Here is a 14,036-nt window from a genome sequence, read left to right on the forward strand (position 1 = left end):
AAGCCAAATACAGCTCATTCAGATATCTTGATGTGAGAGTTTAATGGACCCGTTTGAAAATAATCATGCCCATTTAGGATTTAAACAGCTTCACCGACTTTGAAGGCATGTTACGACCATTTCTCAACATGCTAGCTAAATGTGTTGGTATTGTTAAAGGACAAATCCGGCGCAAAATGAACCTAGGGGTTAATAACACACGTGTACCGAGTTGACCGTTCTCTGGGATATGTTTTCATGCTAATCGAATGTGACCAGTTTTATCACAAACCGCTAATTAGCTTATAAAGCTAGTCGTCAGGGCACGGGTAAAGTAAAAGAAAATCGCTATTTCTATACCACTAACTAGGCTCAAAATAGCACCACACTTACACTGTAGAATAATGAGGGTCCCTACATGTAAACCGAAGCATTGAGAAGTTTGTAAGTGTACAGACAGTTTATTAAAAAGATAGTTTAGAAAGACGGTACCGTTCACGTATACAGGCGGGCGCCATCTTGGGAAAACAGTCACGACCAGTCGAACGACGAACGCCGTGCAACGTGAGCTGAACTGTCACTTGAAATCTCCCATGGTCCGTGGTTTCCCAATGGGTCGATAGTAATTACGTTTGTGAAATGTAATTACATGGAAATGCATGAATTATATCAAACGGCGTTTGTCGTTCGACTGGTCGGACTGTTTTCCCAAGATGGCGCCCGCCTGTATACGTGAAAGGTACTGTCTTTCTAAACTATCTTTTTTAATAAACTGTCTGTACACTTACAAAGTTCTCAATGCTTTGGTTTACATGTATTCTACCGTGGAAGTGTGGTGCTATTTTGAGCCTTGTTAGTGGTATAGAAATAGCAATTTCTTTTTACTTTAGCTGTTCCCCGACGACTAGCGTTATAAGGTAGTTAGTGGTTTGTGATAAAACTGGTCACATTCGATTAGCATGAAAACAAATCCCAGAGAACGGTCAAACTCGGACACGTGTTAACCCCTAGGTTCATTTTGCGCCGGATTTGTCCTTTAGGTCCCCTAACTTTATGAAAGTGCAATACCAAATCGTTGGACTTCCCCTTTAAGACTTAAAGCAAAAACATTTAAGGCTTTTATATCCTGCCAAATCCTTTTTTATCTTTCATAAATGTCTCTTGTGGAGTAATTTCTTAGTAGGCTATATACTCACTGTGGGCAACATGTCACCTAACAATTTCTTACCTCTGCTTCACAGCATGCACTTGATCAATAAGTACCTCTCACACATTCAGGATGATTTAGACACAAATAAATGTTTTATTTTGGTAAGCCACCTGTGGGTTTCCTGTTGAAAAGAAGATAGACTAATGCGCTTAGTGCTTGAAAAGTGCTATATAAATACAATTATAATAATAATAATAATAATAATAATAATAATAATAATAATAATAATAATAATAATAATAATAATAATAATAATAATAATGATACTATTATTATTAGGCCTATAGTTTCAGTTGAGATTTGGTAATTTTGTTGCAGGCATTCCATAATAGATCCAGTCCCCTCTGTGTGTGTGTGTGTGTGTGAGTGTGTGTGTGCGTGTGTGTGTGTGTGTGTGTGTGTGTGTGTGTGTGTGTGTGTGTGTGTGTGTGTGTGTGTGTGTGTGTGTGTGTGGTGTGTGTGTGTGTGTGTGTGTGTGTGTGTGAGAGAGAGTTGGGATGGGATGGGATGGGGGCGGGGCTTGTGTTGGTCTACTTATCTCCGCCTTTGGACTTCACAATAAGTGCCCTTAGAAGGAAAGCCTGTCAGACTATAAACTGGAGAGATTTTTTACGGCTTGAGTGGCAGCAAATCTTCAGTTTATGTAAGTCAGTGATCGAAACCACTTTTCTGCTCATTAGGATGCAGGATAGGATTTGAGTAAAGGCGTACTAGCCGATTTATTAATTATCGGGTAAGTGTAGCCTAATTTAATTGTCCTTACCTTCACTAGCCTACAAGCGATGGGCGCACTAACCGTAATTTTGTGGATTCATACGCAGCCTAACTTTACTGGTCTAGTGTCAAACTTGTCCTCGCCTAAATGTTCCTTCTCACCAGTCTGATATGGCTAACTTGCAGCTTCAGTGATTGAGTTTGCGTCGGACAGCTTTAATCAGGCTATCAAAAGATGTCTTCAAACTAATCCGCATGTTTGTTATGCAGGATAATCGCCTCAAGCCTTCCTACCTACTAGAAAGGAACGGAGGGGGGACAAGTGCCGGGGAGAAGTTGCCGCTGTGAGAGGCGGTGAAGGCGGGGAGGTGAGCAGTGCAGTCCGCGGCGGATGACACGGGCATGGAGATGTTGCGCCGCTCTTCTGTGTTTGCTTCAGAAGTGTTTGACCGCTCGCATACCGACAAGGAGCTGGTGTCCCAGGCCAAAGCACTGTGCAGGGACTACATTCATTCCAGGCTGAACCGTGCCGGGATAGGCTGGTCTAAACCTGAACATGGACTGGCTGCATCAGGTGGGGCACTGGGAGAGATATCGTCGGTTCTCCTGTGGCTGGGTACGTTTTGGTGATGGTCTACCAAACACTGTAAACTTTATGTCAGACAGTCATTTATAGACTCATGGTCCTCCTCACATGTGAGTAGAATTATGTCAGCATTCAAAGGCATATATTCCCATAATATTCCCACAGAAGTTTACACTGATATTTATACCATGGAGGACACAGATGTCATGTCATAGGTATTTTTTCCGGGACATTTGGGGACCTGAACTGCAGTTTACATTTGATAATTTACAGTTACACACAATGGGCTTAGACAGACAATATTTGTAGACTCGGTGTGCTTAAAACTGACCACTTTTAGGCCAAGGAAAATGAAAAAAAAAACCACATGGATAGGCCACATAGATAGTTTTAACAATAAAGAGATAGGCTATAGCCTACCTAGTGAAGAGAACAATTATAAAAAATAAAACAAAAGGACATACACACATCAATATCACATCAAAATGAATGAATTGAATATTTATAGAATTTTCAGGTCTGGGGGTGGCGAGGGCGCTGCTTGGGCCTATGACCTCATAACGTGTCTGTGGTCCTGTTTGACGTCATTCAGAAATGTGTTGTGGGATTACCTTTCATTTTTACTGGAACACATTGAAGTGATTCCTGGGAATCCTCAGACAAACAATAGACAGTTTCATTTAGGCTAGGTAGCAGGATGTTTGCCCAGTATGAAAACTGATAGACTAAAGATGGCTCCTCCTGTCTGAGGTTTCACTTTACCATATGTGGTTATCACCCCACCTCCAGTTTAGTTATGGAAGTTACTGGAAACTCAGATTTAACAGAGACTGTGTCTATAAAAACGGGGAATGTGTGGGAACACTTTCAGGCAGTACAGAGTGTCCCAAATGAGTTAAAAACTTTGGTCAAAACCGAGTTGTCTGAGCTGATTACATCAATTAGCCTTTGTTTCCTTTAAAGCTGGGATAGAATGATTATATAGGGTATTTCACACTGTTCCTTAAGGTCTCCTAATAGGGTATGTAACATTGGTTGGGGTGGGCTGAAAATGGCCCGAGTGCATTTCTATGGGCCCTTAACTATCCTGTGAATATGGCCCTATTTGGAACAAGAGCTTTTCTTCCAAATATGGTATGCTCATGAATATTTAGATGAGCTGCGCGCTGATTGGTTGAGCGAACCACATACACATACATTGGAGACGAGACAGCAGGTCTCATATTTCAGACACTGCAATGTTTTACATTGTTTGTCTGCTATTTCGTTATTAAATTCACTTCTGAGATTTTCTATGCGAGAAATCAACTATATAAAGCTCAAATATGGGCCGTTTTACGAAAATTGATGGCTAATTGCAAATTTGGTAAGACGTTTTGGACTTCAGGAGCTCCACACAGTCTGACGAGAAAGCGGCAGTCTGCTGGGCTCCATACCCAGGACAAAGTAACCGTTTCTGGGTTACTGGACTACCGGGGCTCTGCGGAGCTGGCCGGCTGCCGGCTGCCGGCATAACTATAGTATATTTACAGTTTGAATTTCGTCATGCCACTTATATTACAGCTACCCCAAGGTCTTACAAAGCTAACACTTGTGTCCGATTTCAATTTAATGCATTTTTGTGAATTTAAGAGGTTTTGTTAGCTGCTAGTGTAATATAAGTGGTGTGACGAAATTCAATTCAGAAGTGAATTTAGTGATGAAATAGCAGACAAACAATGTATACAGTTTCTGAGATCTGCGCGACCTATTCAGAAGACTTCCTGCTCTCAGATCAGTGGTGTAGCCAATGTAAATGTTGGGGCGTGACAAAGGTAGAGACAAGAGCCAAGAGATTTGCCCGTTTTCAGAGGCAGTTTCAAATTGTGAGATTTGCAGAGGAAAGGGATGTCAATGGGAATTTGCAGTTCTATGTATGTCGTTATTCAACTATGACAAGACAAAATCGGTTTTGCATTCTATCACCCCTTTAAAATCAACTGGATTTTAGGTCATTCAACAAAGCATTTACAGCTCATGAATTAAATAAAAAATAAAAAAAGTTGGATGAGTAGATCGATACCACTCTCATGTCTGTACAGTAAATATATGGCTGCAGCCTGTTAGCTTAGCTTAGCACAAGGACAGGAAACATGAGAAAACAGCTAGCTTGGCTCTGTTCAAAAGTAACAAAATCCACCTACCAGCACCTCAAATACTCACTAATTAACACGTTATATCATGTGTAGGGACTTCTTTGCAACCTCCATAAGCCGCCGAGAGGCTGAGTCAGGGAACAATCACCTGTATGACGCGCCGTTTGAATAATTCAGATCCACTCCGAGATATGCTTTCAAGGGTTTATTGTTCATTTGAAAGTCGGAAAAAACATTAATAAACCAAATTCAGTTGCCTAAAAAAATACTGCAAAGAGGTAAACGTAGATGTGGAGAAACTTGCAGTCAACAGAAAATGCAAAAACCCAAGCTCACCCCCTCTCTAGCCTCCGCCATGCAGGTGTCCAGGTGTATAAATAGACTGATTATTGTCAGACCAACCCCCATGACGTCCTACATTACGTAATAGGTGAAAACTATAAACCATAAACAAACATAATATACATGGCTCCTACATCTTAGTTTAATCCGTTCAAAAACTCTGTAGTGTAAAAACAACAATTACGGTATGTGCCGAACTATATCTTGGCCGGGACCCGTTGCCAGGCAGACATTGGGGAATCCAGGAAGTTATTTGTACCTTTGGACAGAGCCATGCTAGTTTCCCCCTGCATCCAGTCTTTATATCAAGCTAACCTAACTGGCTCCAGCAACATATTCAACCTAGAGTCATTAGAGACGTATCAATCTTACAGGTTTTGGTGAAAATCATAACCAGAATTCACTTTTAAATTGAAAGTGAGACATGTAGTTTTTGCTAAACAGTGACCATTGCAGCTATGAATGACTGTTTTGGGATAAATGCTGTATTTAGGTAAAATGCTAAGCTATTGTTAAAGGAGCACGAGTGGAAAAGAGTAATAAAGTCAGCCAACTGACTCAGTTTGTCTGTTATCCAGCAATATTTACCTATAAGCTACCAGACCAAGTAAGGCTGTAGCAGCAAGACCATTGAGGTTATGAATCAAGCAAGGTTGCATTTTACTGCTAATGAAGTCAACTATTCATTTGTAAGAGGAAGAATGTGTTATTGCTTCTTTCAAAAGTTACATAGTTTTGCTTTAACTGTGTGTGTAGCCTACATTTGAAGTCAGAGACAGTCAATAGAGATGTTTTTTGAGTATTGAGTTTAGTCTCTTATGTTGTTGCCAGGTGATGAGTTGGAGTACCTTCGACCCAACGTTTACCGCAATGTAGCGCGACAGCTCAACATCACAGTGGCGTCGGAGAGTATTGTGTCCGATGCTTTCCTGGCTGTGGCGGCAGACATTTTCTCCACAGGTAGGTCCACATCAGAATCTGGTTGTATTGTAAATAAAGCCATGCATACAGTCCTGCGTCATGGGAACTAACTTTAGTGCTTTGTTATCAGATTGACAAACTTAAAAACAAAGAAAGATTACAGAGCGTTTGTCCTTTTAGGGAAGTTCTTCATTTGGTTGTCTTTGGGAAGGAGGAACTTCAGAGCTTGAGACAAATACAATAAAGATATTCAAAGGTTTGGAGAACTTATGTCCCCCCCCCTCAAAAAGAAAAAAATCCAGCCTACTTTTTCATGTAAACACATCTATTGCAGGGTAAATGGAGGATTCCCTAGTTAGTCAGAGAGATTTTTTTCCAGTCATTCCCTCCTTACAGGAAAGAAACTGTAGCGAAAACATTCAGTCCATATTAGGTTAACATGTTGCCAGAGCAAGTGATTGTTACGGACAGTTTGGACGCCACCCAGGGAGTTCAGTCATGAGCCTCAGCTGGTTTATACCTTAGGGACTGTAACAAAGCAATCTGCTGCAAAACTAATTAGGCGTCAACTGCACACTGAAGAAAATCAGGTTAGTGTGGTCCTTAGTAGGGATGTCCAGATCCGATCACGTGATCGGAAATCGGGCCCGATCACGTGGTTTCAGACTCGATCGGAATCGGACGTTACCTCCCGATCAGGACTCGGATATATATGTATATATATTCTCATTATTTTTTAACACATCTATAGTTATGCGGTGGCACAGAGTTAGACCCTTTTGACCACACACAGAAACAGCAACGCGTGCAGCATGACATCACTTTGTTGCAGAGACGCTATTGGTTAAATGCCGGCAAAGTAGAACACGGAAGCAGCTTGAAGCGAAAAGCGCGAGTATGTCTGCGGTCTGGAGGTATTATAAAGTTGAATTATTATAGAAGTATCGGATCGGGACTCTGTATCGGTAGATACTCAAAATCAAATGACTCGGACTCAGACTCAAGGGCAAAAAAACCTGATTGGGACATCCCTAGTCCTTAGTATGTGCAGAGTTACTAAGAAATACCACCTACTACTTTAAACATTTAATTTAAAGAATATCTATCTTAATCCAAGAATGCTCTGAGATTTACAGTGGGAGAAATTAGTTAAGTTTAAATTTACAGGTTGAAAATGTAGCCCTCAATGATTACAGTGTAAATTTGGACATGGCGTAAAACTGACAGTCTAGACTTGTCACTGTGTGAAGAGGAAGTCATGGACAGCAGTAGATTATGACCACAGACGTGTCTAATGTGCATGAGCTTCACAAACGTCATGCTGTTTGTCACAAGGCACAGATAAACTACCGCTAAAACATGTTACACCATTGCCCGTTTTTTAAACTTTTATTTCAGTCTGCTCTGATCCATATATTTTATATTAATCACCAATTGTAATGTGTAAGTTGTCACTCGTGTCAAACCCACAGAGAATTCTCACCTGACTCTCAGTGCCCCTTATCTATACGGAGCGTTTAGTGTCTTTTAGCTTATTGTTTTGGTTTTATAGCCATCAACTTTACTGTTGTGCTTCAGTCTCATCACTTTCACCAGTGCTGTTTCCAAGCACAGGCAGCTTGAAAACAGCTCTGATAAACCTGCAGTAAACTTCCTTTCCAGTGCCAAACAGCAGACAGACAAAGTTAGCGACTGGCTAGCAAAGATAGTGGAGCAATGAGCAGCTTAAGAGCCAGATATTCCCCTCAGGAGTTGGTAAAGACCAGACCAGAGGAAAGAGGAGAGTAAATATTTGAATGTGTTTATAGGCCGTGGTAAATGGGCCAGGGGCACATAGGCCTATGGTTGACTTTAACAATGTATATATTGTTACACTTTTCTCTGTCTTAATATTTGAGACAATGACTAAAACATGTTTTTGTCAAAAGGGTTTCCTTAAAAGCTAGCTAGCAGATTAGCGACCTCAGTCTAGGTGGCGGTAATGCACCTTAACGCTGGTTGCCACCCGCCATAAAACGTAAAAAAGGAGTGACCTCAGTCAGTCAGTCAGTCAGACAGCACGGTTATAGGTGGATGGCAAGGTATAAGGAGAAAAATAGGTCAGAAACTGACAGAATGTAAATAGCTCTAATATTCTGCTTTTACAAAATGATGCACACTAGTTTCTGGCATGTTTCTTCCAATCTCTGGTAGCTAGCAACCCTGAAACCAGAACACCCCCACCCCTCCCCCAATAACAATTCCAATTTAACCCCAACTGTTTGCTAAGTATCACCATGTCAATCATCATCTCATTATAAAAGGAGATAATACTGTATATCAGTGTTGGGTTCATGACATGTTTCTACTGCCTTCCATACAGGTTTTAAAGTTAAAGTGAAATACTAAACCACTGGAGTACCCCTTTTACTAAAGTAAGTAATAAAGGTAATCATTTTTACCACAAGGGCGCTGTAGTGCCACATCTGAGGGGGCATCGTAATGGGATACTCTTATGTTTCCTTTTTGCCCTTACATTAAGTGAAGCATGTTTTTTCTATAGGGGCACCTTGATAGGTTCACTGTAGCACAACTGGTGGGCCATGTTAGTCTGTATACAGTATCAGCCAAGCTAGCTCCTGGGGGGGAACCCCATGTAAGGCTGCAGTGAAAGGTGGGGTTTTACATATAATGGTCAGTTGAGAATTGTTTGGGCTTTTATGGCCTTTATCTGACAGGACAGATTAAGACAGGAAAGTGGGAGAGAGAGGGCAATGACATGCAGCGAAGGACTGAGCCTTGGTAAATGGGGCGCATGCTCTACCAGGTGAGCTACTATTATTTTAAGGGAAAATTTGTGTTACAAACTCGGGGTGTGGCGTTTAAAAGACACAGGCATTTAACAGCCAGGGAGGTTGTAACCAAAGACACAGTTGAGTTGCATTATGGGAAATGTTGTGTAGGATCCAGACTTAGTTAGAGCTTGATGTAGCTGTCAGACTTCTCAGATCTTTAATTTCTGTTGCAAGTGCACACAATGTAGAATATCATTCTGCAAATTCCAGATTTCACAGTTAAAGAGAAACATGACCTCCGTTTGTGAGGTCCTAGGAATTAGTCGGATGACGGTTGCAGAAGATGGATGGAGTTGAGGCTCAGTTTGTATCTGACATGTAAACACTGCAAAAATAGTCTGAAGCTTTGACTGTAAATGGTGCGGTGGCAGAAACCTTTACTCAACATGTGAACTAAGTTGGAAAAATGATCTGCTCACTAATCTAGCGAGGCGTACTGCCTTCCTGCTGTTTGGGTTTTCTTCTCTGTGGGACAGACAGGCATGTCGGCCTAATGCCTGGCTTCTGCTGAGGTTTTATAGTTTGTTCATCCATCTTTGAGGAGAGCTGCTGACAGATGTTTGCTGCACTAAAAACTCCTCAAAAAGAGCAGAGTCACTCCACTTTGATTTACCATTTTCCAAGAACCCTCAAATCATCAAATAATCATTGTTTGCAAAATTTGGCAGTGTGTTCATACATCAGATAGCAGCAATAAATGGCTCTGTGCATAAAGCTTTGAGTGAGGATTTAGTTTATTTTGTTCCACAACTTGTGTGTCTCCTTTCAGGTGTGACATGGGGAAAGGTGGTTTCTTTGTATGCCGTGGCAGGAGCCTTGGCAGTGGACTGTGTTCGCCACGGTAATCCAGCTATGGTCCATACCATTGTCGACTGCATGGGGGAGTTTGTCCGCAAGAGTCTGACCTCCTGGTTAAAAAGGAGAGGGGGCTGGGTAAGGAAACTTTTTTTAAACCTGATCACTTGTTTGTGTGAGTGTTGCTAATGAAATAACTCTAAGGCCTCTAGTTTCATAGTGGTAAACTGAAGGTGGTGTAATTTGTCCCGTTTGCGACATGCTGGATGTGGCAAAATAAAATCACTGTAAAATCACTAAACCTACCACATATGTCAGTTCTAAGTTCCAGCATTGATATTATAGAAATATTATATTGGGCTTGAAATGATAAAGTAAGTGAACTAGTGCCACAGATTTTTTTTTTTCTTCAAATTTCTGGGTGGGTTGGTGGGTGTGTTATGAATATTAGAGGCTGCAATCTACTAAATATTTTCTTGATTAATCAGTCGTTAGGTCTAACGAACGGAGCCGCAAAGCGAATGCAGCAGTGCCGTTCACCCTGTTACGAGTTGATGAACCACTGAAACGATTTTGGAAACATTATTTTAAGTTACAAAAAGTGCTCTAGTGTTGCTTTAAAGCAACACCAAAGCACTTTTCCTCTTCGGTCTCCCTACAGGTTGGAAGCGGAATTGTCCATTATAGTTTCTTATGTCTCATTCGAACTACAGATCCGCTACCCGATCTGGCAAACTTGCATAGCGCGGTTTTAGCCGATAGAGGGCCGCAAAGCAAATGCACAAGTGTCGTTCACCCTGTTACGAGTTGATGAACCACTGAAACGATTTTGGAAACTTTATTTTAAGGTACAAAAGAATCTTTGGTATTGCTTTAACAATAGCTACAACAGAAATTGTATTACCGTATGATACAAGATAAATGTGGATCACAAGGTACAAATACAATGCTGATTAAAGATAAATGTCATTATATTTTGTTATATCATTTTATGATATTGGGGTGGGATGAATGGTAGAGATGGGAAAGATTCCCATTTTAGTGACTTGCGAGCGTTCACATCATTGAGAAGGTTGTATGATTACAGTTGGTCGTATGAGGATTAATATACTGTGCATTGACAATTTCCCAACAAATCCATTCCACAGCTTCAGACAGAATGTTGGACGTGTCTTTTGTAGAATCCCGTTAATGGGAAAAGTCTGTCTGACAAAATCCTGCAGAAACAATTAAGAGCACAAGAAGGAACAAGGCCTGGCAACGTGCCTCTGCCTGGGTTCTGCTCTGCTGGAAAGAGCATAACAAGTGAACAAATGTGCCCATGCACTCAGAGACATGGCATCCAAGTAAGGTTTGTTTTGAAGAGAAGTGGAGTGTGACAAAATGAAAAGCAATGCATTGTATAACTGACCTCATAAGCACAAATGAGGGACCTGTCGCAGTCTAAACTCAAACTGTAATACGTCTACAGTGGAAGATGATGTCAGCGTGTTGGAAACCTAAATAACATTCTGTGATATGAAGGATCTGAAGAGGGAGAAGTGTTTAGTGTCAGGACGGACACTTAACTATGTTCTCTGTGAGATCTCATTGTCTGTGAAAGTGTTCTAGTCATCTAAGTAGATTCTTGAAGTAAGCATTGCTGGGATTACAGAATAGGTTTTGGCTTCGAAATAACATATTTGTGGGCAAGTTGCACATCTTGTCAATACAGATTCCGAGAATATTTACAAATCAATAACACATGTGGGATTTATAAGGGCTTTTCGTTGCGTGTTTGCTTCAAATGGGACTTTTTGTCTTGTTTCATTCCATTCCACAGTCTGAATTGATTTAGTGAGCTCTGTGTCTTCTGTGTTGTTACAGGTGGATGTAACAAAATGTGTGGTGAACACTGATCCCAGCTTTCGCTCTCACTGGCTGGTGTCTGCTGTCTGTGCCTTTGGACACTATCTGAAGGCCACCGTGTTATACCTCCTCAGGGAGAAGTGAAAGACAAAGCCACACACTGGAATTTAGCAGACTGACCAGCACTACACACCACCACAACCATCACCACTAAGGCATCCGCTTTGGATTATGTTTACACTCATTTGCACAGAACCTTTATGGATGAACACCTAGCCCTTCACAGACTTTCCATTCTTCTTCTGCTTCATATGCTAGATTGTCTATTTATTGGCAATGGTTATGTTATGGCACACATTTGATGTAAATGTATAAAATAACCCCGTGTTTTTAGCTTCATTGTTTTTCACAAACAGAAGAACTACACATTTTGCTGCCTGTTGGGGCAGTGATTTGGCTGCCCCTAGTGGTAGAAAATGGTAACTATTGTAAATTAAAAATAATACTTTGGGATCCTGAGGCCATTCCTGAGGTCTTGGTTTTGAAAAGAAATCTCCACTTCTCACCTGGTTGGCACATATGGACCAACAGACTAGTGCATGCTAGATAAGTGCAAAATACAACATGTTTTCCTATAATTAAGGGACTACGAAAACATGAAGAGATGGTAGTCCCAACAAAATGTGTTATCCTGTAACACAATTGAAGTTCAGATTCACACATTTCCAACTTGTTCTACTAATTGGCGAAGTGAAATGAAACATTTTAACTGGGGTCCTATTAATGTATTCATGTTTAAAACGGGGCACAACATATTGAATTATTTATGCTTTTCCTCTAATGAAACGAGTTGTATCCACTTAGTACTCTGAGTATGTTTAGATATTGGGGGGAGAGTGTTGCATTTTTTTCCGAAATCAAAAGAAGAAAAGAAAATAAGATTTAAGCCTTTTTAAAGTCAAATATAAGATTCAGCCCCCTTTCCTACCCCAATAGTTGTTGTACAGTTTCTAATGAATCGGAGGAATTGAGCCTCCAAATATGTACAATTACATGCATTTCAGGCAGCACTATACATTCAATGCAACGTTTCATTCTCTTTATTGGTCACTGTAAGGCTGTGTATATTGCTGTAATTGCAGTAAGTTACAGTATATTTTCTCTGAGTTAGAGCACTTTGATAACATTTCATTTTGTAAGTAGAATTTATTCCATGAAAAGATTTACTTTTATACGGCATGCAGCACTATAAGTGTAAGAAAATAAACATCTGTTTGTAAGTCATCTGCAACTGTAAATATTAACAATAATAAATGGTTCTTACAACAATTACAATCAAGTCAGCAGCGGTAAATGTTAATAAATTGGTATTGGTAACAGATTTTGCTTTGCAGCTGTCTTTAGATTGAGAATTTAGCCAAGCAACTTGTGAAGTTAGCTTGGTGTGTGAAGTGTCCAGACTATTTTCAACCAGACTACAACAAACCTAAAAAGTTACAGTTTTCTCTTATAGCTGTTTGTAGACTCAAATAATGACAGGGGATTAGTCTTTTTCCAACATCTATGACAGAAAAAAAGGAAACCTTTTTGGTTATCTGCCAAGTGTTTTTGTTTTTTTTGTGGAAGTAGATGAATATTATTTTATTCATTTAACTGGCCTCAGTCTTAGCCACAGGGAGCTGGAACCTACCTTCATTCTCATCATTGAAAAAAAAAATGTTACTGTAACTGAAATACCATATATTATGAACAATTATTGGCTGGCTTTACTGTAAAATTTTAATGGTTAAAAAAAAACGAGGCCCTGGCACCAAATGAAAACGGTGATTTAACATTTATTCTTAAAGTTTTCCTGTCCAATACATCTGTGGTCTGACTTGTTTTATGTGTTTTTGTGAAAACCTCACAAACTTTAATTTGATAATTATTTTAGAATGCAAACCTACTGATTTAATTCTAGTATAAGTGCTTTGCTTATTGTTTTTCCTCTGTGTGGGTTTGTGTTTACCTCTAATGTCAGCTACTGTGAATGATGTATTTACAGTCTACAAAGACTATGAGACGGCGGAAACATTGATGGCTATTTGTTACCACCTAGTGGTTGAATCAGATTTAACCAGGAGAACTGTAAATGGCATGATGAAATGCCAATAAACAATTTTGACCTGCAGCAAAGTGCCAGGTGTGGATCTCAAACCACCCCTGTTCCATTTCAACTTTCCACTGGTCTCACTGTATGCAATTATAATTATTTAATATATATAACTCTGGAATTTTGTTGTGGTGTTTTTTGGTTTTGAGAAATGTATAAGAGTCTGTTGAAGAGTTCTTTTTATTTTGCTCGCCTTCCTTTATCCATTTCCTTCTCAGGAGAGCCCAGAACGTTTTGTAAATAGAAGTCATCTAACTTGTTCTGGCATCACTCAACTGCAGTGATTCTTCCTCTCAAAGGTTTTTAGTAGCTATCTTCCTTGAGACTTTTCAGTGCTGCCGTAGGATCTCCTATATTTGCCCATTTCAAAGCTTAGAGTCACTTACAGATGACCAAATTATATTTATTTACAAGTTTTTTTTCCCGATTTATATTTTAAAAGATGACATCATTTTTGACTGCCATGTAGAATTAGGCTTACTGTCTAACTAAAGGCTGTAGAATTTGTTGACTGGAAGAA

At 40.1% G+C, this 14,036-nt stretch overlaps 1 protein-coding gene across 1 annotated transcript; it reads left to right on the forward strand.

Moving 5' to 3' along the window:
- The first annotated feature begins 1,728 nt into the window (after positions 1-1,728).
- On the forward strand, positions 1,729-13,534 carry boka (BCL2 family apoptosis regulator BOK a). Its single transcript, XM_031318198.2, has 5 exons — positions 1,729-1,922; positions 2,174-2,519; positions 5,798-5,926; positions 9,491-9,654; positions 11,383-13,534. The coding sequence occupies exons 2-5, from the start codon at positions 2,306-2,308 to the stop codon at positions 11,506-11,508; spliced, it is 633 nt and encodes a 210-aa protein (XP_031174058.1). The 5' UTR covers positions 1,729-1,922; positions 2,174-2,305; the 3' UTR covers positions 11,509-13,534.
- The last annotated feature ends 502 nt before the right edge of the window (positions 13,535-14,036 follow it).

This window comes from Sander lucioperca, chromosome 11 (genome assembly GCF_008315115.2).
Source record: "Sander lucioperca isolate FBNREF2018 chromosome 11, SLUC_FBN_1.2, whole genome shotgun sequence".
NCBI lineage: Eukaryota > Metazoa > Chordata > Actinopteri > Perciformes > Percidae > Sander > Sander lucioperca.